This window comes from Gouania willdenowi, chromosome 19 (genome assembly GCF_900634775.1).
Source record: "Gouania willdenowi chromosome 19, fGouWil2.1, whole genome shotgun sequence".
Taxonomy (NCBI): Eukaryota; Metazoa; Chordata; class Actinopteri; order Blenniiformes; family Gobiesocidae; genus Gouania; species Gouania willdenowi.
In genome coordinates, this window is record NC_041062.1 from 15,298,022 (window position 1) to 15,320,715 (window position 22,694).

The 22,694-nt window shown below is 39.1% G+C and overlaps 1 protein-coding gene across 8 annotated transcripts in view; it reads right to left on the reverse strand.

The window, feature by feature from the left end:
* Positions 1 to 515: 515 nt before the first annotated feature.
* Positions 516 to 22,694, reverse strand: part of mrtfab (myocardin related transcription factor Ab) — a 56,744-nt gene continuing 34,565 nt past the window's right edge. For 4 of the 8 annotated variants that reach the window (XM_028475676.1, XM_028475677.1, XM_028475682.1 and 1 more), the window contains 17 exons: positions 19,114 to 19,179; positions 14,770 to 14,825; positions 14,291 to 14,366; positions 13,010 to 13,171; positions 10,622 to 10,785; positions 9,908 to 10,039; positions 9,720 to 9,788; positions 9,440 to 9,624; positions 8,679 to 8,850; positions 7,648 to 8,037; positions 5,956 to 6,921; positions 4,848 to 5,051; positions 4,672 to 4,764; positions 3,382 to 3,522; positions 3,183 to 3,278; positions 1,759 to 1,819; positions 516 to 1,680 (listed from right to left, as the gene is read on the reverse strand). In XM_028475676.1, coding sequence (XP_028331477.1) covers positions 1,070 to 1,680; positions 1,759 to 1,819; positions 3,183 to 3,278; positions 3,382 to 3,522; positions 4,672 to 4,764; positions 4,848 to 5,051; positions 5,956 to 6,921; positions 7,648 to 8,037; positions 8,679 to 8,850; positions 9,440 to 9,624; positions 9,720 to 9,788; positions 9,908 to 10,039; positions 10,622 to 10,785; positions 13,010 to 13,171; positions 14,291 to 14,366; positions 14,770 to 14,825; positions 19,114 to 19,179 — 3,644 coding nt within the window. In that variant the 3' untranslated portion in view covers positions 516 to 1,069. Of the gene's footprint in view, positions 1,820 to 3,182; positions 3,279 to 3,381; positions 3,523 to 4,671; positions 4,765 to 4,847; positions 5,052 to 5,955; positions 6,922 to 7,647; positions 8,038 to 8,678; positions 8,851 to 9,439; positions 9,625 to 9,719; positions 9,789 to 9,907; positions 10,040 to 10,621; positions 10,786 to 13,009; positions 13,172 to 14,290; positions 14,367 to 14,769; positions 14,826 to 19,113; positions 19,180 to 22,694 lie in introns of all 8 variants that reach the window. The other 4 variants (XM_028475678.1, XM_028475681.1, XM_028475683.1 and 1 more) reach the window with 4 other exon arrangements.

The following is a 22,694-nucleotide window of genomic DNA, read 5'->3' on the forward strand; positions in this document are numbered from 1 at the left end:
TGTTTTAAACATTTTTCTTCAGTTCAACATTGACGTTAAAAATTCCCACAAGAGTTAATCTCAATGTCCAACATCTAATATTTGATTGATGCATGTGATTAAAGTCACTAAAGTGTAAATATGACTGAGAATCTGGAACCTACATCTTTACTGTCATGGTTTCATGTTGTAAAATAAAACAACAGTTTTGTATGAAATTTTTATTGTAAAAATGTAGCTGCAACCCTTAGATTTGCCATAAAATAACCTAAAACTTGTGTAAATTTCACGATTTTGATTCAACAACCCAAAAAGAGCAGAAATATGAATTGCAAACATTACATTTTGTCTGCAAAATAAATGATAAATTCTGTGTAACGCCGCCCTCGTGTGGTTGGGTTTTCTATTGCAAACAAAAGCAAAAATATAAAGTGAAGCAATACAAATTTGTGTCGTTTCGTTGTTAAAAGTGGGTTTCTACACATTTGTATTTAATGTTTGTGCTTTATTAAATAAAAAGAAAACAAGGCACAACATTTCACTTTTTGCAGCGTGTTTATTTTTTACATTTTTTTTTTCTTAAAAAAATGACGAGGTCCAAATATTTTGGAAGACCTGCGTTCAGCCCATGTTCCCCTTCTGGCGAGCTCAACTTTAAAGAAACCAGTGAAGAAAAATACTCGTATGGACATTTGATATTATAATACACCCCATATACAGCAAGACATAGTGGTCTATCAGAAAGTTACCAATAATACGTGACCTCTGATGAGGCTTCAGTTCAAACTGTGCCACTGAATTGGTTCAACTGTCAATCATTGATGTGATGTTACAGTGTGGGGGGGAGGAGGGGTCACAGTCAGCCCCCCATGAACCAATCAGATTCAGCATAAGTGCAAAGTACAGGAGGCACTGACACACAGGCTGACCTGTTGAACATCACTTGAAGCTTTAATAGACGTACAGTAACAGTGTTAGCATGTTAGCACTGTAGCGCTGTGCTAACGTGTGCCAGGGACGCAGCATGGAGAGGATATCTGTGACGTAAAGCCTGTACAGTGTGAGCGACCGCGTGTGCCTGCAGCGCCCCCTACAGACATGACTCCCAGTGCAGCTGCAGGTCGGTGCTGTCCAGGAAGTCAGCAGAGAACACGCTCGGTGGCGTGTGTGGAGCGAGGGGGGCTAAACTTGTTCCTCCTTCACTTTCACAGGACACGCCCCCTCCTCCTCCTCGTCCCCCGTCCCCTCCTCCTTGTCTACTGCTTCCTCTGCTGTCCCCTACACCCCCGCTGCCCCCCACCATGGAGATGTCCAGCCAGTCCATGCTGTCCAGGGCGGGGTCCCCGAAGTCCAAGCCTGCAGAGTGCGGGGAGAAGCCCAGGTCGGATGTGTCCATGGGGGAGGGGGGGTGCTCCAGGATGCTGGGTGTGCTCAACATCTGGCTGTGGAGGTCGTCGATCAGCGTCAGGCCCCCGCCCGGCTCCACCCCCAACAGAGGGGCGCCCGTCGTGCTCTCCAGGAAGTCCTCCAGACGCCCGCTGCCCGTGCATGAGGACACCGCGGGGGACGGAGGCGACACCAGGGAGTCAGTGGGTGTGGGGGGGGAGAGGTGGAGCGGAGACGAGGCACTGGATGGTGAGGGAGGGTCGGAGTGGAGCGGGGCGAGCGACGGGTCCTGATTGGCCTTGAAGCCCGGGATCTCTGAGGAGAGAGGGAGGAGTCTGTGAGTGAGGGGGAGGAGTCTGTGAGTGAGGGGCTCTGACTGAGCAGTAACGTTACCTCCGCTCTTTAACAGGATGTCAAACAGGTCGTCCATCTGCTGACTGTTGATGCTGTTCTCCTGTGGATCCAGAAGACACCATCATTAGACACACACACACACCCTCAACAATCAGACTGCATGTTGGGTAAAATGACCCTCTCCTTTTAATTTTCTTAATATTAAGCAAATCATCCTATATGGGAATTCTGTTTATTCTATTCTATAATTCTATTTCAGACTCTCTCTGCTGGTTAAATATTTAATGATGATGATTGTGTTTCTAGAAGGTTAGACAACTTATTGTTGTAATTAGCGCTACATACTGTATTTTCTGTGCTATAGAGCGCACCGCTGCATTGGATTCATTCCAATAATTTTAAAATTTTTCAAGAAAAATCCACGTAAAAGCCGCACCGTCTCATCGGCCGCACTCAATTGGCTGATGAGGGTGCCCTTCGGACAACTCGGGCCTATCAGAACAGGCAGTTAGGTGGGCTGCTATATTCCCTTTCCCTTTAACAGAGATTTCTGTGTATTCTGATGAGATCCAACAAATCCACATCAAGTCTCCTCCTCACTGTCCCACGTCTACATATCAGTTAATTTACAGCTTTATACTGGATCCAGACCAATACACCGCTTCATCCATTCTTCTTACCATGATTCAGTGCGCTCAATTTAATGTAAACGGTTTCATTGGTCTAATCAAATGTGACGGAGCTCCATTTATGGCAGCAGGATGTTTGTAAAATCGGGAAAAAAATCCACCAATTAGCCACGTCATTGTTTTCAGCTGCAGGGTTCAAAGCAAGGGAAAAAAGCAGCGACTTATAATCCAGAAATGACGGTAAATAAAATTAAACTGAATTCACTATTTGCTCCAACGTGGACAACAAGCTTTGGCAACAAGTTTTGTGCTCGTGTTGCACTTTGAACTCGACTACCCAAACTTTTCCCAACCATAAACAATTTTATCTTTTACCTTTTTTGTGGTAAAACTTCTGATTTTATTACTAAATTTTGTTATAATATGTCTCTTCTATTTACCTGTCAACTGCTTTAGATGAATTTTGTTTTGATTTCCTACACATTCTAATTCTTTTTTGACACGTATTTTTTTGTGCTTGACATTCAACATTTTAATCTGGTTAATGTTTGGATTCTTTCTTTAATAACAGTTACCTTTGCACTATTTAATGAAAGATTCATTATTCATTTCTCTAAATATACACTACTGTTATCGACATAAAGTGGTTTTTGCTCATACACCACAGTCTGTGGCTATATTATATATATATATAATATATAAGCACATCTCACACATCAGAGTTTCAAGTAAGGACATGAAAAATGGGGAAGAGAAGGAAGAACTACTGGATGAATAAATAAATAAATGAATAAATACTAAAGCAGGATGGAAAAAGAAGAGCTGAGGACATACTTTGGAGCGTTGAGGAGGAAGGGAGGTGTTGGGTTTAGGAGAGGGAGGGGTGAACAGTGTGTGCCGGTCATAAGGCGGACACACCTCCTCTCTCTGCTGGGATGGTGGGATGAAGTGGTGAAAAAAGAGAGAACAAGAAACGACATGATGAGCATGTGGAGCTGGAGCGGCTGGTGTAGCAGAGGAAGGGTTTTTTTACCTTCAGAGACGACATGATGCTGCTCTGGCTCTCGTTGTCTGACATGTCGTCAAAGAAAGGCTGTAGGCTGGGGGGGGCCGTGACCGACACGGGGGACTGAGGGACACCGTTAGTGTCTACGTGCAGTCCTGCTTTACGTCCCTGAGAAATCACAGAGATTTATGACTTTAGAAAATGGTCCAAAACATTTATCCTAAATACATTGGATACAATTTACAACATCCAACTCTGATTAAAATGAGTCATTTTTTGATTTTCTGTTTTCCCTTTGGGTGATTTCTTGGTATAACGTATGTTATATTTTTCTAATTTTTGTGAGATTCTTTTTTTTTTAAATAGATTGTGTTTTTGGAGTAGTTTTTTGTGATTCTTTTAGTTTTTAATGTATTTTGTTTTCCTTAAATGCAGGATTCTTTAAAGTTGTTTTTTGTTTGTGGAGTAATTTTTGTGCATTTGATTTATTGTTTTGTTTATTTTGTAATTGCGTTTTTGGAGTAGTTTTTTGTGTTTCTCTTGCTTTTTGGTGCATTTTTGTTGTCCTTTTGTGTACTTTTCTTATCAAATGCAAGATTCTTTCGAGCAGTTTTTGGTGTATTTTTCATCGTTTCGTTTTTTATTTTATTTTTGGAGTAGTTTGTGAAGTAGTTTTTGTATTTTTCTTGTCTTTTGTGTAATAATGATGTCTTTTTGTGTATTTTCCTTGATTGTAGGTTTTTATTGGAGGACTTTTTATGTTTTTGTCATTTTTTTGTGTGTTTTTCTGCAATTTTGCATGTTTTTTGGAGTCTTATGTATTTTTTTGTTGTTGTTTTGCGAATATTTCCTTCATTTTGAATGTTTACTTGGGAGACCACATAAAATTAAACGTTTGGGCCACCAGTTGCTCATGTTTGCAACATACAAATCCAATCAAAAATTATCAAAAATGTTCTATTGTTCAGCCTTTATTTGTATATACCACAAAAATAACTATGACCAAGTGCACAAATAACTTTACTCCAAGTAGAAATGGCTCCCCCTGCTGTTCTAGTACAGGAGCTTCAGCTCCAACTAATACCAGTAGAAAGGGACCTGCTGGGAGCTGGTGTAATAGATCCATGTAATCTTAATCCATGCTGAGCTAGCTCAGAATCTTCTAGGTCTGACTAAATCATTGGAATATTGATCCGTTTGTGTTGTTAATCAATGAAAACCTATGAAATAAAGTCTTAGGATGTAGTGGGACATACACCAATGTGTGCTACTGGCTGATCAATATCCATCACTGACATCTTCATGGTTCTTACGTACCTTTTTGATTGGTTGTACAGCAGGTTCTGCCTCAGGCTGCTCCTTTGATTGGCTCTCAGTGCTGGGGAGCTTACTTGGAGTGGACTGAAATCTCTATAAAAAACGACAGGAAGACTTTTTAAAGGCGCACTAAATTATTCCATCTTGCTATGTTGATATCGTCCTCATTCCCACACCTGCAGCGTGATGCGTCCGCTGTTTTTGGCCAACGAGGACACGCCAACGGGTCCGTCTGTGGTACTGGTGAGAGCGATCAGGTAGTGGTTCCCATTGCTGTCGGTGACTAGTGTGGGCGTGCCAGTGGTCTTGAGCAGGTCTAAGGAGATTGCTTGCGTTTGGAGCGCCGAGCCGTTCTGTTGGTTAATGATGACTTGAGTCACCTGGAAACCAACAGCAAACAGAATGTCAAGAACTTCCCTCCTGGTGGGCGTGTCCACCACCTTGTGGTGTAAAATAGTACTGCTACGTTAAGAGCACAAAGTCCACACTCAGGACAGTAAGAGAGGAAAAGTGTGAGAAGAAACCCATGGATTTTCCTGTTCCACTAACTCTGCTAACAGAGATTACATCCTTAAAGATTTTAACATTGACGAAAGGATGAAGAAAAGATACAAATACTTAGTTTATTCAGTTTTACCCAAAGTGAAAGAGCTTCAGTTTAATATTATTAATGATGTTTACCCTACAAAGGTATTATTGAGACAGATATTTAATGTAGGCGTTGGTTATTGTGTATTTTGTAAAGTTGGGACTAATCTTTTCTATCTGTGACATAGTGGAGAGTTTTTAGAGCAATGTTTAGCATGGTTTTTAATCTAAAGGGATTCAACTTCATTTATTCACTGTTTAAGATGTAAAACGAGTTTGTTAAAGATAAGAAGATTGATTTTGGTGTAAATAATATTGTTTGTTAGGAAAATACTATATTCATAAATGTCGTTTCTTTAAATGCAAGCCCAACTTTACACACTAAAGAAACGAGCTTAACCTCTACTCTACTATCTTTAACTCTTCGTCGTGGCAGAAATGCCTCTACACTTGTTTCATTTATAAAAATAACTTTTCAATAGTCCAATTTGTTGTTTTATTTTAAGTACATTGTTTTGTCCCTTGTTTCATATATTATTTTGGTTTGTTTTGAAGAAGAAGAAAAAAGATACCATTGGAATAAACTCAGCCAATAAAAACCATCCTTTACAAATTTGAAAAGGAACCAAGTGTGATTTTGATCACATAATTAGACGTTAATTATTGTAATAATAACTTTGTGCTTCTGTTGATCACCTGTTGTGTGGTGGCAGCAGTCGTCTGCAGTTTGTGCCTCTGTTGCGAGTTCAGAAGCTTCCTCTGCTGGACTGTGTTTGTCGGGGCCTTGGTCCCTGAACCCGGCTGGTTCTGAATCTGCACTGGGACCTGCTTCAGTTGGACGTGGTTCTTCTGCTGAGGCTGGACGGGTGCTTTGGACTGCGCAAGCTGCTTCTGAGCCAGTTTTTGCTGTGCTAATTTGTGCTGGGCCTGAAGCTGCTTCTGCTGCGTTTGGTGGATGATGAGCTGCTGCTGCTGCTGGAGTACGAGCTGAGATTCTTTCTTTTGGGGCTTCGGAGCATTGCTTTTGGCCTCTGGAGCTCTGTGCAGCAGTACCTGCTTGGGCTGCTGTTTCTGGAGCTCCGCCTGCTGGACCTGCAGTCGGTGGATCTGCTGCAGCCTGAGCAGAGTCTCCTGAGAGCACTGCATGGGCTGGGCCGCCTTCTTAGCCTGTGCTTCCTCCGTTACTCCCTCCATTCTGTCCTCAGCCACCACCTCCACCTCCTCCTTCACCTTCAGCACGATGCCATTGGGGAATGTTGGAGGCTGAATGGCTGACGCTTTAATCAGAGTCTGAAGTCTGGCCTCTGGAGAAGTCCTACTCCTCTCATTTATCTCCTTCTTCACCACCACCCCGCTCACCATCTTGCCGTGCTCCAGCTGAGACCTCAGCGTCTCCACCAGCCTCTGCTTCTGCCGCAGCATCCTGGTCAGCTCCTCTATCCGTTTGTCCTTCTCCTGGAGCATCTGGTCTTTGTCCATGGAGGATGAATCCATGGCAGCTGCTGACAGGAGCTCTGAGGACTGGCTCAGTGTGGGAGTGGACATGCTGCATGAGCTCCGCATCTCCTCTTTGACCAAAGACAAAGGCTGGGGGAGAGCAGGGCCGTTTGACGGGTGCTGAGGAGATGGGTGCAGTGTGAGCTGGGTGAGAGGAGAGCTCACCTGAAGGAGACAAGGACAGAGATGTGAGCAGGAAGGAACTCTGGTAACACTTTACTTGAAGTTTTATACATAAAGGCTGACATTACGTTGTGGATCAAAGCTCACACCTCCAGAATAGCAAACAGTTTTTACCCCAGGGCCATGAGAACCTTAAACCATCTTCCTCCCATCACTCAAACTTCATGTGCAATCACAAAATCCTAACCATATGCAATAATTCACATCAAGTGCAAGCCACTATCTGTGCCTGCTTAACAGGTCAGTTTATATTTTTATATTGTGGATAATAGCAACGTATATAGTGTACTGAGTAGTATTATATATTTATATTTATTTCTACAATATTTTATTTAAGTGTTTCATGTCATTCGTCATTGATGGAGAGCACCTTAATTTCATTGTATGTGTTTTACAATGACGATAAAAGCGTAACTCTATTCTATGACATGACACCTGTAATTAGGATTAATAAGGTGTCATGAAGGCTGTCATTAAGTGTTATTCGTTGCCATAACACCTAACCCTAACCCACTGGATCCCTCCCCCTAACCCCAAAAATGCCAACATAGCTCCAAAGGTGTCATAATTTAGCGAACGACACTTAATGACAGCCTTCATGACACCTTATTCATGCTAATGACAGCGTAATGTCAGCCCTAATGTATTAAACTTTAACAGGGAACTCTCACTGTTGACAGATACGAGCTAAGGCTTTAAGGGCCTCACCATCTCTCCGAACATGTCCCCATTACAGCTGGTCTCGTCTGGACTCAGCCCGGCTAATGACCTTTCAGACGGTGTTGGTGACACCGGAGGACTGGAGCTGGTGCTGCCGAATCTCATCACCCGCCCTGGGACCATCTGAGCCAGTGAGGACAGGTTTATCTTCAGCCCGCCCTCGGCCGACTGCGGGTCAGGGAAGGAAGCTGCGGTGGGAGAAGCTGCGTTTGTGGACGAGCTAATGCTTTGCTGCACAGTCTGTGCTGGGCTGCTTTTAGGAGCCAAGGCAGGGCCGCCATTTTGCTCCTGGTAGTTACGGAGCCGTTCAATGAGGTCGTTCTTGGTGCCGGAGACGGTCAAACCGCGCAGCTTCAGTTCCTGTTTCAACTCAGCAACCTGAAACACAAGAAAACATGTTGAATCAAATATGATCTGTAACTAAAGCGCACTGAACAAAATATAAATGCAACACTTTTGTTAGTATTTTCCATTAACAAAGCTAAAAAATATCAAACTTTTTCAAATGTGTCTACATTTTTTTTTTACATCAATTTAAAATTGCTTCGGGTAATTAAATAATGTATCTATTATGTCCATGTCTGTGTGTATATTATGTCCTTATCTGTATCTTTTATTGCCATTAAATGTATGAGGACTACAAATAGAAAGTAGCTCATGGCTAAATCTGGCATATTGACACCAAGTATTCCACTGGTGTTCATTAACGTGCACTGTCGTCTCCAAATAAACAAATAAAGTAAAGTAAATTCATGTTAGCTAGTGAGCACTTCTCTTTTGCAGAGATAATCCATCCACCTCACAGGTGTGGCATATCAACATGTTGAAAAATGGGAGCAAAAATGAAACTTTTACATCTTTTTTTTTCAAGCAAATGATCTTCGATTTATGGATAAGTCTCGTAAAAAAAATTGTTGATTTCCAGCTGCTTGAATTCTTTTCAAATGGCTTTATTTTAAGCTTAATTGTGATTGTTTTTCCATGAGAATAAATATACTGTGTAGGTCAGTTCTGCTTACTTTGAACTCGTCCAGGTTAGCTGGCAGGGTGGTAGGCTTGGCACCGCCGGCTGCAGTTTGGCTCTGACGGGCAGCAGTGGTCTGACTGGAGGGGGCGGTGGTGGTGGGAGTGTGCGTGCTGCGAGTGGGGGAGGGGCCTGTGCAGGATGTAAGTGGCTGCTCGGTTTGTGGCCTGAGGGAGACGAAATAGCAGTAAAAAATTTAATAAAATGTATGAAATAGTCCAATGTGACAGAGCTCAACAACTGAATAAGCATCCTTTAAGCCTCCTATTATCCTAGGGGTCAATTTCAACGTTTATCATTAAAAAAATAAAAGTTGACTTCATTTTTTCCTTCATATTTCAGCACTTTTCCTAATTTGAGTGACCCTAAGGGTAAAATGTGTAATATTTGAGGATAATAAGAAGGTTAAGGATAACTTATACACCACCTTGTGGTACAAAATAGTACTACAAAGCACATTTAGGACAAATCACATGTTCATTTGACTTTCAATTTGTTGGACCTGTATGAGAATGAATGTTTCAAACATTTGCCTTATAAATTGTGCTTGCAATTGTTTTCACATGCTCAAACAAAAGCATGTGTACACGTAACAAATGTGCACAGCCTTTGCAGTGAGAGTTTTCTGTGAAAACTGCCTCCAGGCTTTGCTTCTTTACACAGAAAACACTAAACCTTAAACAAAAGAAACCTGCAAAACTAGTCGATTCTTAATTAGACAAATAGTGATTTGTTAACCCTTCGACCAACACTCACTTAGGAGGGGCGGGTAAGATGGTGTGGTAGTTGTAATGCTGCTGCTGTTGACTGAGAATCTGCAGCTGCAGGAAGAGCTGCTGCTGATGGAGGATTTTTGCGTAGGATGAATCCATCTGAGGTGGACGCTCCTTGTCAGCCTTCTGGTCGGGAGGGATGTATTGATGGTACTTGAGCTTCTTCACCTTCACGCAGAAGTGACAAAAAGTTTAATTGTAAAGTGCTTAAATAATCATCAGAATAAATCATCGACGCTCTAAAAAACAAACTATTTTGGTACCTTGGGCTTGCTGTCCTTTGACTTCTTGGGTCTATGTGGCGGACGGTCGGAGCTGCTCTTAGCGTGGGACTGTACACAGGACGCGTGAGAGAAAGGAGTGAGGAAATGAGAAGATGAGAGCAAGTTAGCTGGTTAGCTGACAGAGAAATTAAAGAAGCTAGAAGAACTTAAAGGAACGTTAATCCCACCTTGACGTGTGCAGCAGAGGGTCGAGACGCCACTGTTGTCCCATTTGTCATTTTTGGTGGAGGGGAGGAGGGGCCGTTCATCTGAGGGGGGAGGGGTGGTGGTGGGGGCAGAGGAGGCGGCTGGGAGAAGAACTGATAGGAAGAACAGGCTGGTTAACTCTGCACTTGTATTTGCCATTTTACCACATTTAAACATGTCATTTGATCACATTTCTTGTTCATCGGAATTATCATCAATTCCTTTTCATTAAAAGCAAATAAAAACCATAGATATAATATTTTTTTGCATTCAATTATTTTATGTTTTTTTTTTTTTTTTACTTTTTATTGTTAAAATGTTCAAAATTTGATTGGTTACATTTTAACTGAATTCCAGGAAGTTCATTTTGTCTTCTTTTTGAATAATATGTGAGGGTTTTCTTTCATTCAGACCAATTTTTACAGGAAATTCACTTTGCTCTCCTGCCAACTGTCAGTTTTCCTCAGAGGCGTCTGCTAATCACCTATGAGTTCTTACTGGCCATGGCCGACTTGACAGTTCTGTCAGGCTGGCCACGCCCCGTCGCCCACCTGGAGAGGAGAGTCCCAGGTGTGGGAGAGTGAAAATGTTCCCTCATCCCTGAGATCAAAGTACATTTCCTGAAAAAAGTTTCCAGACTAAAAGAAAACCTCAACATATGTCATAACTTGTTTTATGGAATGAAACGTCCCTACCTGTGAAGGTGAAGTGTTCCCGTTGGGGCTGAGCACATCTGAAGGAGACAGCTGAGGGACGGCACTAATTGGAGAGTCGTGATTGGTCAGCTGGTCAGGTGACAGGGCGTCGCTGCTGTCTTCGTCTAAAGACGAGCTCTCTCCCCCGGCTCCCTTTGGGGAATCTACGATGAGGCAGAAACATTAACGGATCAACTGTAACGTCCTCGGTCAATCCTTCGGTTGCTTCACGACATGCAATAATCTTACTAAGTCACTGGTGTGTCTGTGTAGCAATCAGGAGTGACTGTTTTTAGAGAAGTTAGACAACCCTGAATGTTGTGTCTGACATTTCAAAACAGGACTGTCTCAACAAAGGTGCTGCATAACCTCGACGACACACTTTGTTATAAATATTTACTGCATCTGTTTCACATGCAGTTGCATACAACGCTCTGCAAAATATGACAAACAAATAGTAGAGGTGTCCCGATCCGATATCAGCCTGTAAAAAATATGGGATTAAGATTTCTGACTTTTTTTTTTTTGCAATTCATTTTTTGTTTATTTTATTCAATTGGAGAATACTGTAGATATTATGTTGAAGGTTAACATTTATGTAACCAATTGGTTAATAATAAATGGGTCAGTTTTTCTCATACCTACTGTTGCTGACTATTGTTCTCTGTTTGAATAACATCACTTGATCAAGCCTTTTCTAACATTCCACACTACAAAATAAGTATTTATTATTTTTTTATTAAAAAAAGTAAAAATATGTATGATTCATGCTGATATCGTATTGGATCGGTATCGGCTGATATGCAAAGCTGCAATATGGGTATTATATCGGAAATGAAAAAGTTGTATTGGGACATCCCTAACAAATAGTATGTGTGCACAGGGCTGACCCTAAGGCTGAATGCACCGTAGACCTACATGAGTTTGAATTTAAAAGGTACTTGTAGTCAATGTATGATTATTAGCTTTATTAAAAGATCATCTCCACCTTTATGTTTCCCTCAGACGCTTGGAGCAATGTCAAGCCATGTTGATGGCATCATGACGGGTACTTCACAAGCATATTTTCCTCCCAGACTCGTCCCTCGGTAAGTCTACTCTTTCTCCGACTCACACGTGTAACGCAGCTTAATCGCCGTCACATCTCGTATGTAAACTGCAGCCGACTGCTGGCTGTGGCTGCTCTGATGCTCAAAAAAACTCACAATAACAGCTTCAAACACATCCAAAGCAGCTCCAACACACATCCTTGTGCTGTTTGCATTAATAAACAAAACAATATTAAAGCAAATGCGAAGGAAAGCTTTACAAAAACCTAGGCTGTAAAACACAACATGGAGTTTTATTTTGAAGGAACCGGAAGTATACAAAGTTGAAAAGGCATTCCGTCCTTTTATTTTGTAAAAGGTTAAGTTATATGAACGTATTGTTTGATTATTAAATGCATAGTTAAATGAAATGTTGATATATCTTAATCTTTAAAAATAATAGCTTTCAACTTACTCTCTTATCCGAAGCAGCTGATACTGATGATTTCCAGTTTCTTCAAAATACAGTGTCGTGTTTTATGGCCTGAGGCAGGTTCATTTTAGGACGTTTAGTTTGATGTCTTTTATTTTGAAGCCTGAGGCGTTTGGTCTCACAAATGACAGAGGTTTTCCTGCTACCACACTCTGAGACCCGAGTATGTCCTAAAATGTACACCGTGCTCCTGTATCAAAATCACAATCAGCCGAACATGTCTGCTTCCAAGGTATAGAATTATTAAAAACGTGCACACATTGTGAAAATTAAGAAGTATAACAGAGACAAACATTTGCAAACCAATCTGCTGGATTTTAAACTCTTTTTGTTGGAGAAACATAACTACAACAAATGAAAGAGCATGTGTGTCAGCTTAATCAATGCAAAACAAGTGTGTTGCAACTATCATTTTCGCATATCAGTAGTACATCATGTTTTTTGGTATTACATTAAACACATTTTTTGTTGCATACATGACTAGCACAGGTACTCTTTAAGTGCTGCTTCTTGCAGTGCAGCAGTGTGTGTGTGTGTGTGCGTCTAGATGCATTCCTGCATTAATCTGGGTGTGTCTTAGCGTCAGTTCAATAATCACTCAATGGTGCTTTAGGATCACACTGGGCAGAAGGAGCAGGGAGTCGAATGAAAATAAACAAAGCACTTCATCAAGCTGTTTGTTTTGTTATCAGTGAAACTTTTTAAAGTCATTGCACCAAATAATAGGACAAGAAAACACGACTTACACAAAAATAATGTTCTCTTGGTTTTCTCTAGGTCCTAGGGCTTCTAGTTTCTTCTAACACACACAACATCTACCAGTGTGTGTGTGTGTGTGTGTGTGCGCGTGTGCGTGTGTGTGCGTACCCAGCAGGGAGTGCTTCAGGGTGCAGTCGACTGACAGGATGTTCTTGTGGACGAGCTCGATGGGACCTGGTCTGTGGGAGATCTTGTCGTTGAGGTCGTCAGCCAGACGTGCACGCTTCAGCTGTAGCTGCTTGGCCTGCAGAGACGGCTCAGCTTTGGTCTCTGCAGGAAAAACGCAGCATGACATCATCATCATCATCATCACCACCACATGGAATCAATGTATTGTTTAGGCCATTCAGCTTTGGTTGCTTTCAAGACTAAAATATCCAAAAACGAAACTCACATGTGACCATGAGAGGAATGCAGCTTTATTTTTTAGCAGGATGTACTAACCCACAGCCAGGGTTGGGGTCAACTATAATTGTAATTGATGAAATAATAATTAATTACAATTATGATGTAATTGCAACTGTAATCGTGATTGAAAAAAAAAAATCAATTTCTGGCCTAGTTGTAATTGATTTCTAATTTAGTTCAGGTAATTGATTTTGCAAAGCTCAATTACAATTTAATTAAACGCAAAAACTTGGGGAACCACGTTACAGTTCTATGGCTTACACATATGTAGTCAACGTTATTAAAATATGTTTCATATCAAGTTTAGCCGTTAACTCTCTTAAGGATTTTTAACATAATAGAAATCGAGGGATGTACTGACACAAAAAAGGCTCAGACGGCCAAACACTAAAATTATTAACAACAATATTTCCATGGAAAAGCGAAGATAACAAGGTAATTAAGAGATGGAAAACAAATTGGATGATTGATTGATATTCTTTAGTGTATTTTACAGCTGACTTTGGGTAAAAACCAACCCGTTAATGAAACAGATGCTAACAGAAAGCTAACACAACTGGAAGGTTAAGTTTTATGGGGTTATTTATCAAAGGCTCAGTAAATGTTATCAATTGTAATTGAACTTTAGTAATTGAGAACGTAATTGTAATTGACTTTCAGGAGAAAATAATTGTATTTGGATTTGGGGAAAATGCCAGTCAAAGTAATCGTAAATTAACATGGATAATTGAAGACATAATTGTAATTGAAAAATGTAACTGACCCCAATCCTGACTCCAACTCTAACACTACCCTGTTAGCTAAGCATGGCTGTGGCTTAGCTTTAGCTTTAATAAACCACAATTAAAACAGCATATTTTACCTGCTTATACAGTTGACTCTTAAACAATTAATATAAAATATTCAGCAATAAATTCATGGGCTCAAATTACCATGAACAAGAGCTACAGTCTGATAGTCTGATGCTAGCTTAAAACGTACCCTCCAGAATGTGCATCCTGACCAGCTCGGAGCGTTCAGGACGACTACGGATCTTCCTCTTCAGGTAGTCCTCGGTCTGATAGGAAACAATGCAGGTATACATGATCAATGGGCAGAAAAGGAGGGAAACACAAAGTTAACTCGCACAAACATTTTAATTAGGTAAGAAAAGAAGAAGGAAACCACAACCATATGTGCTGCAATTGGACCCTCTACAGACCAATGACTTAGTTACATCACTGTGGTAATATACAACACATCTAAATACATAAGAAAATACAAAAGGAGGAGCAAATTCCAACTGCAGTAAACAAAAAACAACTATTATTCAGTAAGCATAGCCAGTGCAGCTGTGGTTACAGATTTGTTTTACCTCCAGAAATCAAAGGTTTATCTACATAATGAGTTTAAGAGTTAATTTTTCCAGATTCACAACCAGCATTTTACCACTAAACTACAGTAAGAGACGTAACACTCACCCTGGCCCGCTCCAGACTCCTGCGCTGCTCGTGAAAGGCTGCTGGGCTCTTTAGAGCTGGAGGAGGAACAACATATGACCAGAGTTAACATGCAACTTTCACAAAATGACAATAAGAGCACCACTGATATGGAGGGAAGTTCACTCAAAGTATATGTGGTTTCAGGGTCAGTGGTCTAGTATAAAGCGGGGATCCCCAAACAGGAATGTTGATTTGTGGATGGCCTTTTTTTTTTTTTTTTTTTTAGATACGATACATGTGGACACAACAACTTTTCCATCAAACAATATTGATATTGACGCAGTAATGCAAAATTAAAACATTAAAATGGCCAATACATGAATAAAGTGTAAAAATATGGAGGAAGAAAAGAGATCAAGAAATTGTAAAAATGAAAGTAGAAGTAAAATTTTGTTAGAGTAGAGTTATTATAAGGTATAAGGAAACTTATAGCTTTGGCTTCCTTAATTCATTACTGTCAATTTTGTTTTCAATAAAAATATGTTTTTATAATGTACAAAAAATTGTCCAATGACACTGCATAAAACAACAGACTGAATCTTTATACCACAAATTATTCACTTCCAAGCCAAAATGCCACCATTAAGCCCTATAGGTGCAATTTCTACATAGATAACATGATAAGAACAAGTGGTAGATGTATGACTACATTATCTGTTATTAATTATATGCTTTTCAGAAAGAAAGAAAAAAAAAAATCAGTATTTTACATTCACACTGCAATAATATGAGTTGGCCTTTGTAGGGTGTATAGTTCACTACATTACCTAACTTTTATTTTAACATAAAAGCTACCTATTCCATTTACACCCTGGCAACTAAAGATATTTAACCATGAATCATTTACGTAGCGTGAAGAGTTTCTAAAACTGTCATAATGTTATTGCATTTATTACAATGTATTCATTTTAAAAGTGTTTACTGTAGTGAAGCAGTAAGTCAGTTGTTTTTTGTACTGAAATGAGTTTAAAAGAAAAAAACACTCTGATGAGCTTTGGACAATACAGCAGAAACGTGTCACAATCACTTCCTGACACCTTTGAACTGATCTCTGCGGCTGAAAATATTATTTTACATTTTCAGGAAATTAAAAAGAACGTGTACAAACAGTTCAAGTTTCACCCACAGTCATCTTTTTACACGATACAAAATATCAGAGTTGGGGAGAAATGATCTGAGTGGAAAAGAGCTTTTTCACACATAAATAACAGGAGAAACACATGTTGAATGAAATACATTTCCCCTGAAAGACAACGGAAAACTATTTCCTTTGTTGTTTATGTAATTATTATTGATCCCCATTAGCTGGTACATTAGAAAGCAGCTAGTCTCCCTGGGGTCCACAGAAACAACAATAAAATAAAAATACAGAACAGACAATCACATAAACTACACTATGTTTTACAAATACAATTAACAATATATCCAATAATAAAATAAAAAATAAGAAATATGAGGATGCACTTCATTTACTAATAATTTGTGTACCCTTTGTTCTTTGTTTATTCTGCTTTAAAACCAAATCTAAAAAAAAAAAAACCAGAAATACAGAAAAACCAAAAACCAGATAAGCAGCGTTTTTTTCTTATTTTTAATTTATTACGATTTTTTTGTTTGTGTGATATTTGAAAATTAGAGCGAGAGCTGAAGTCCGTTGCAACTCAACCATTTCCCTCCACAGGTCCTGGACCAGGTCTCCTCACACAATAGGACTGTTTAGAATTTATTTCAGCAGTTTTCTGGTCCTGTTTTCATTCAGTTTGTGGATGTTTTAGCTCGTAAAAAGCTGCTCAAGTTTATGTTTCGTTTCGAGGTGTTACGGTCCAAATAGTGTCCAAATAAACTGGTGACTGACTATCAACTGTGAGGCTGGTGTGATGAACAATAGATGTTAGAGCTTCCACTATTTGACACTTTTGCAAAAACAATTACAGCTTTTTTGGGGGCAGTAAAACGTTTCTATTGCACGTTATAAATACCGCTAACAGCAGCCGGCAACACACGTAAGTTGATCACAAGAAACGAGAAGCACCAGTAGATTCATTGCACCACCTCTGATCCACATCATGTGCATGTTTTACATAACATACTTTTTTTGGATTTGATTTATTTATGTATTAAAAATGTTTCAATTCACCAGTAATGTGACTTATGCGTTGCTTCTTTTTACGTCTGGACCGGGGGCAAAAGTCCACCCAGTCACCAGATTATCTGGATACTATTTGGACCCTAACACTGCTCGGTAAAGTTGACAGATATTCACAGATTCGGACTTCCAGCATCAATAACTCTTTAACGAAACGTCATCGACACACAAATTACACCTCTGCCATCGGTGTGAGGTGGAAAACATGATACAAGATCGTTTTTTATCAAAAAAGTCCTTCTGTCGGTCGTTCTGTGTGAGATTAAAACATGAAGCTCTCGTCCTAGCTTCCCTTAAATATCCAAATATCACACACACAGAACCACATTTAATTCTAAAACAGAAAAACGCTGCTTGTTTGGTTTTTCCATTTTCCTCTTTCAGGTTTTAAATTAATAAAACAAAAAAGATTTAAAATAATAACAGAAAACACAGTCATTCCAAAATTAGATTGAAGTTTCTTTTTAAATTCCTGTTTACCTTCAATGCAACGCAAATATTATCTTTACACACTTATATTTAAAGCTCTCTATCTCGTGATTTCAAATCTTTTTCCCCTGTAGTTTTTTCAAGTTTTAAAACGTATTTATTCATTTAGTTTTTCCTTCTAATTTCATAATTGTTCAGTTGAGGGGGTGGGGAAACCTCTTAATCTTAACCTCAAATCTGAAGCACTACAGTGTCCATCCTTAACGCATTTAAGATGTTAACTATACTGTCTATTTTCTTCATAATTCTGATTTGTCTCACTTTCGTCGTCTCTGAAAGTTTATAGAAGTTACGCTAGAGGTAAAGAAAAACATTGCTGCACAACTTGTTTTATTAGGTGCACGGCTGCTAACTCGCTAATCAGACAGCTGGAGACGTAGCATCACAGAGTGAATTCAAAATAAATATTTCTACTTCAAGCAGCAATGCTGATAAATAATTTAAAAATCTATTAACGCATATCTATATTTCATGGCTGTGTGTTGTAGAATTGATGCTTTCTATGATAAACGTTTTTTTTTAAAGTAGGTGCTACTGAAAGTACACACTCAGAAAACTCTTAGGTGGGAGGAATATCTCTTATTTATTTATTTATTTATTTATTTATTACAGAGGACCGAAGGCATCGCTTTGCAAAAAAAAGTAATTTTAAATGTTTTCTATGTCAGTGGTTCCCAACCAGGGGTACGTGTACCCTAGGGGTACTTGAACACATCGCAGGGGGTACTTGGAAACATTGATGCATCTATTTTTAAGCTTATTTCAGACACTGTACATGCTCATCCAACTACTTTTCCACCCATTGACAATAAATGGCATTAATGGAATAAACAATATTGTGTCCTTAACATCCTACTAAATTGTTACCAACATGTTATGCACATTACTAAAAAATTGAGGTCAATATATTCTCTGTTGTACAATATTTGTAATGCACAAAATTGATAATTAGTGTGCGTTAAACGTACAGGTTGACATTTTCAAGCTGTAGAAGTTAACAACATGTAAATAATACAAGAAATGTTACTAAATTAGAGTAACGAAGGGGTTCTCCTAATCTGAAAAGAGGGATCGGGGGTACATGAGACAGAAAAGGTTGGGAAACATTGTTTTATGTGATAAATGTGGCTCATTGAGAAAGTCTACACTCTAGAATCAATGGAGGATGTAAAACCAAGCAGCCATTACAGAACATGCTAGTTTTTGAGCCGTAGCTGCTGCTCGATCAAGCTGTTTTAATGAGCAGTAAATTTAGTCTGACTCACACTTTCTGCATCCTGCTGAGCTGTTAAATAACTATACTAATAGAAGCAATGCAGTCTCTGCGGCTTCTTGCGATGTGCGGAACTTTTCAATGAGGAAGTGGATGCAGAAGAAAAGGAAGCGGTGCTTTGTGATAAAATGAAGTGATGCAAAGATATGGCTAAACATGACATGTACAGGATACATAAATAAACACTACCAGTGCTGATAAAGGCTGATGTGTCACTTCCCTTACTGTTTATCAAATGCTGTTGTTGCGTGTATGTGTGTGTGTGTGTGTGTGTATGTGTGTGTGCGCGCGTTTGGACAGAGATGGTTTAAACCGGATTCAAAACACAAGATGAGGATTTTTAACTTTTGTCTTTGAGATGAGGTGAAAAACAAAATGAGTAAAGAAAACAATATTCCACAACTTTGCGACTTACGTGGCATGATCCCTTGGCTGACCAGCTCTTCTCGCGTCCGTCTCTGCTGAAGTTTGAGCTGGAGGACTGCATGGAGACAGAAGGTGGAAACAGACTCAGTAATGAAAGCGATGGAGCCGACTTCCCAAAGTTTTCCGATCAGCAGCTTTCCAGTGAACAGGTGCACGCAGCAACGCCGTTCGTATTTACACTAACGCGACCCACACTCTGACACGCTCATTCTCCTATTTCCCTCTTCTTTCATGCATCTTTTTTTTTTTTTTGAAGCTACAAAAGAGGCGGGTACCACAGTTTCAGGGTGTTCACAGACCAATGCACACTTCCTGTTTCAGAGCTTTCCTTTTTTTTTTTTTTTTTACTTTTGTGTGTGCACAGATGTGCTAAACATTTAAAGGCTAAGAAACCATGAGCAAAGCAATAAATGACAGAAAGACCAGGAGAGAAAAAGTCAATGTACACAAAAACAGGTTTTAACACAGAAAAGGACAAATAGTGCTAATGAGACGATTGCGCCATTTTTTTTTATTTTTTATTTTTTCAAAACAGGAAGTGCAGGTTATATAACAGACGCAACCAGAGGAAATTGTTGGAAAACGATACTGGACAAAAAGTGCTGCACATTTGACCTTTGTTAAAACTGTCACATATTTAGGGACAATATTGTAAATGTATCGTATTATGTTTTATTTTTACTTCAATATGTCATCTGTTGCCTATAAAATACAGCGGTACCAGTACCTAATATATGAGACTTTGAGCTCAGTTTGGCTATTAAATCTCTGACACTGTGTTTATTTTATTTTTCATTTGATCATGATTTTAAAAATACTGTAAAAATTGAAGTATTAACAATTCAGCTTAAGATGTGTTCGAATAGAATCAAAGAATCACTGTTGACCAAACCCAAAGAAACTAAAAAGTGAAAATCAAGTTTGCGGCTACTGAATTAAAGTGAAAATCAGCGGAAAAATTAAACAGAATACAAAAAGAATAAAGGACAATGTAATTTGCTACAGTGGAATAATTAGCTTTGAAAACAAGTGAGCTTGAATAAAAGTAAAGATATATAAACTGATTCCATCCACCAAATCCTGGCTCCCATTTTATGAAGAATACATAAACAAGCGTGCAAACATTGTTATCTAAGACTAATAGCATTTGCTAATAATTGCTGCTCTGTGATTAGCAATGTTTGAGCAAGTAAGAGAGACTTTAGCAATAAGGCTCTGAGGTCCTGTTTTACTTTTGCTTGGTTTCAACCTACAGACGGTTTAGGGAAGTCCTCCATTATCGACAGCTAGCAGAGCACGAGCACTTCAGTGTTTTGACTGCAGTGTATATGAAGAATACAGTATGCACACTTGGTGTTATTATAATGAGCAGTTTGTTTGAGCGTTGAGTAATTTATACTGAATCGCGCGTCTTGGTTCCAGCTCAAAGTCGCTTCAAAAACGAAACAACAAATGCAAATATCTTGTTTGGCTTTTAGGTGAAGGGATTTCATACATGTTCAGTGGCTGAATGTGAGCGTTGTTTCTTTGCAAACTATTTCACAAATGATTTGAAGAGTAAGGATATAAGCCAGCTGCACAACTGAGCAGAGGCGTGTCCAGGTCAGTTTTGGGGTGGCCAAAGTGGGCCAGAGAGCCATGGATCAATGTCCATTTTGGGCTTATATTTTTGGTACAGTAAGCGATACAAATATTAACTGGTTTATTATGAATCTGTGTTAAAGAAGGTTTTCATCTAGCAAGTACTCCAAATAAACAACAAATATATTAAATATGTCAATTTTTTTTAAACAATCGATAATAATTCAGAATTAAAAATCCCTGTTGGTGCCTTTTTTTCTTCTGATTTTAGGAAATCATTTTTTCCATGTTATTTAGTTTAATATTTCACCCTGAAAAATATAAATACATCTCATTAAATTAATATTTAAATATAAAAACTATTAATAATAATGCAGTATTAAAAATCCCTGCTCATGCTTTTTTCCTGTTTTTAGGAAATCACTTTTTCCATGTTATTTCATTTTTTAATATTTCATTAATTTATTAGAATAAATATGCTGCAAGCTAACCTAGCGAGAACTCCAAATAAACAATACAAATATGAATACATGTCAAAAAATACATTTGAAAAAAACAACAACAATCTAATAATACAGCATTAAAAATCCCTGTTGGTGCCTTTTTTTTCTTCTGTTTTTAGGAAATCAATGTTTCCATGTTAAATAAAGCACAACTCTAACAGCTGCTAAGATATTTTCTTCGAGTAGGAAATATAACTACTGGAATTCTAATTTAATTTTTTTTTTTTTTTTAAAGCAGTTTAAACTCATCACTGGGGGGGTTGGGGGGTGTGTCCCCTGGTCCCCCGCCTGGCCACACCACTGACTTAGAAGAGGCTCTAAGTTTACAGCACCAGCTGTCCCAGTGGAGAGTCTGTGTGTTTTTAAAGTGGAACACACCACTCAAAGAGTCCCAGGCATGTGTGACCAGGGTTGTGTCTGCAGCTTTGAGGACATGCAGCACCTGTTGCTACCAGCTTATAGAGTGACATCAGTGGCCTCACATGCTGGTCTACTAACATGTCAGCGTTGTAGCAAACAACCAAAAATCCCAACAGCAAACAAGCGAGTCCTGATAATTTCAGTCTAAATTAGTGCTGGTAAATGTCACTTTTCCAACACTGTTAGTATTACGTGTGCTCGACAGCAGTCCAACGCTGGAAACAATAACATGTCAGCTCACACTCAGTGACATAAACACTGAGACCCAAACACAGCCAGGAAGACTTCAAGTGTACATGATTCTACTCAGGAAAAATGTTCAAACACTCACGTGTTGCCAAAGCTTAAAACACATGCACGCACACAAACTAGGGATGGGAACGACACGGGATTTGGGAAATCGATTGTCGAGGCCCATGTGTCGACTTTTTGTCGAATTGTCGGCCTTTTTTTTTTTTTCTTTTTTTTTAAAGAGCAGCAGCAATGCGGAGGGTGGAAAATAATCTATACTGTTGTACTAGTTAATTTTAGTCTAAAAAACATGGCTCTAGTGTCCAATATTGACCATTAAAGCAGTAATAATAAAAACGAGAGAGAGAAATTTAAGATGTTTATTCAACAGCCTTACAAACACATAAGACGTACTTTTTGCCGTTTGGAATTTACAGAAATAAAACAGCCAGTTCATTTATTATTTAGTTTTGTAGGCTACATGTAGCCTAAACAAGTTATTTTTACAAATAAAAAAAAACAAACTAAATGAACATGTTTATCACTCGTGAAAATAAGCAACAATTAAAATCGAAAAACAGCGTGCCCATTTTTTTTTAAACCACAGAAAAGGACGGAGCCTAACACCAACAACTCAGATCTCAGTGAAAATAAAATATATATAGGTATCTTACCATTTCGGCCTAATTTTTGTTTAAGAACAGAAGCATGTCTACATGTTTGGGTAGAAGGCGACTGCGGAGTCTATTCACGACCAGTCCTGCGGCTGAAAACACTCTTTCCGCCGGCACAGATGTGGCGGGGATGCAGAGGTAGGCTTTTGCCAGACGGCTCA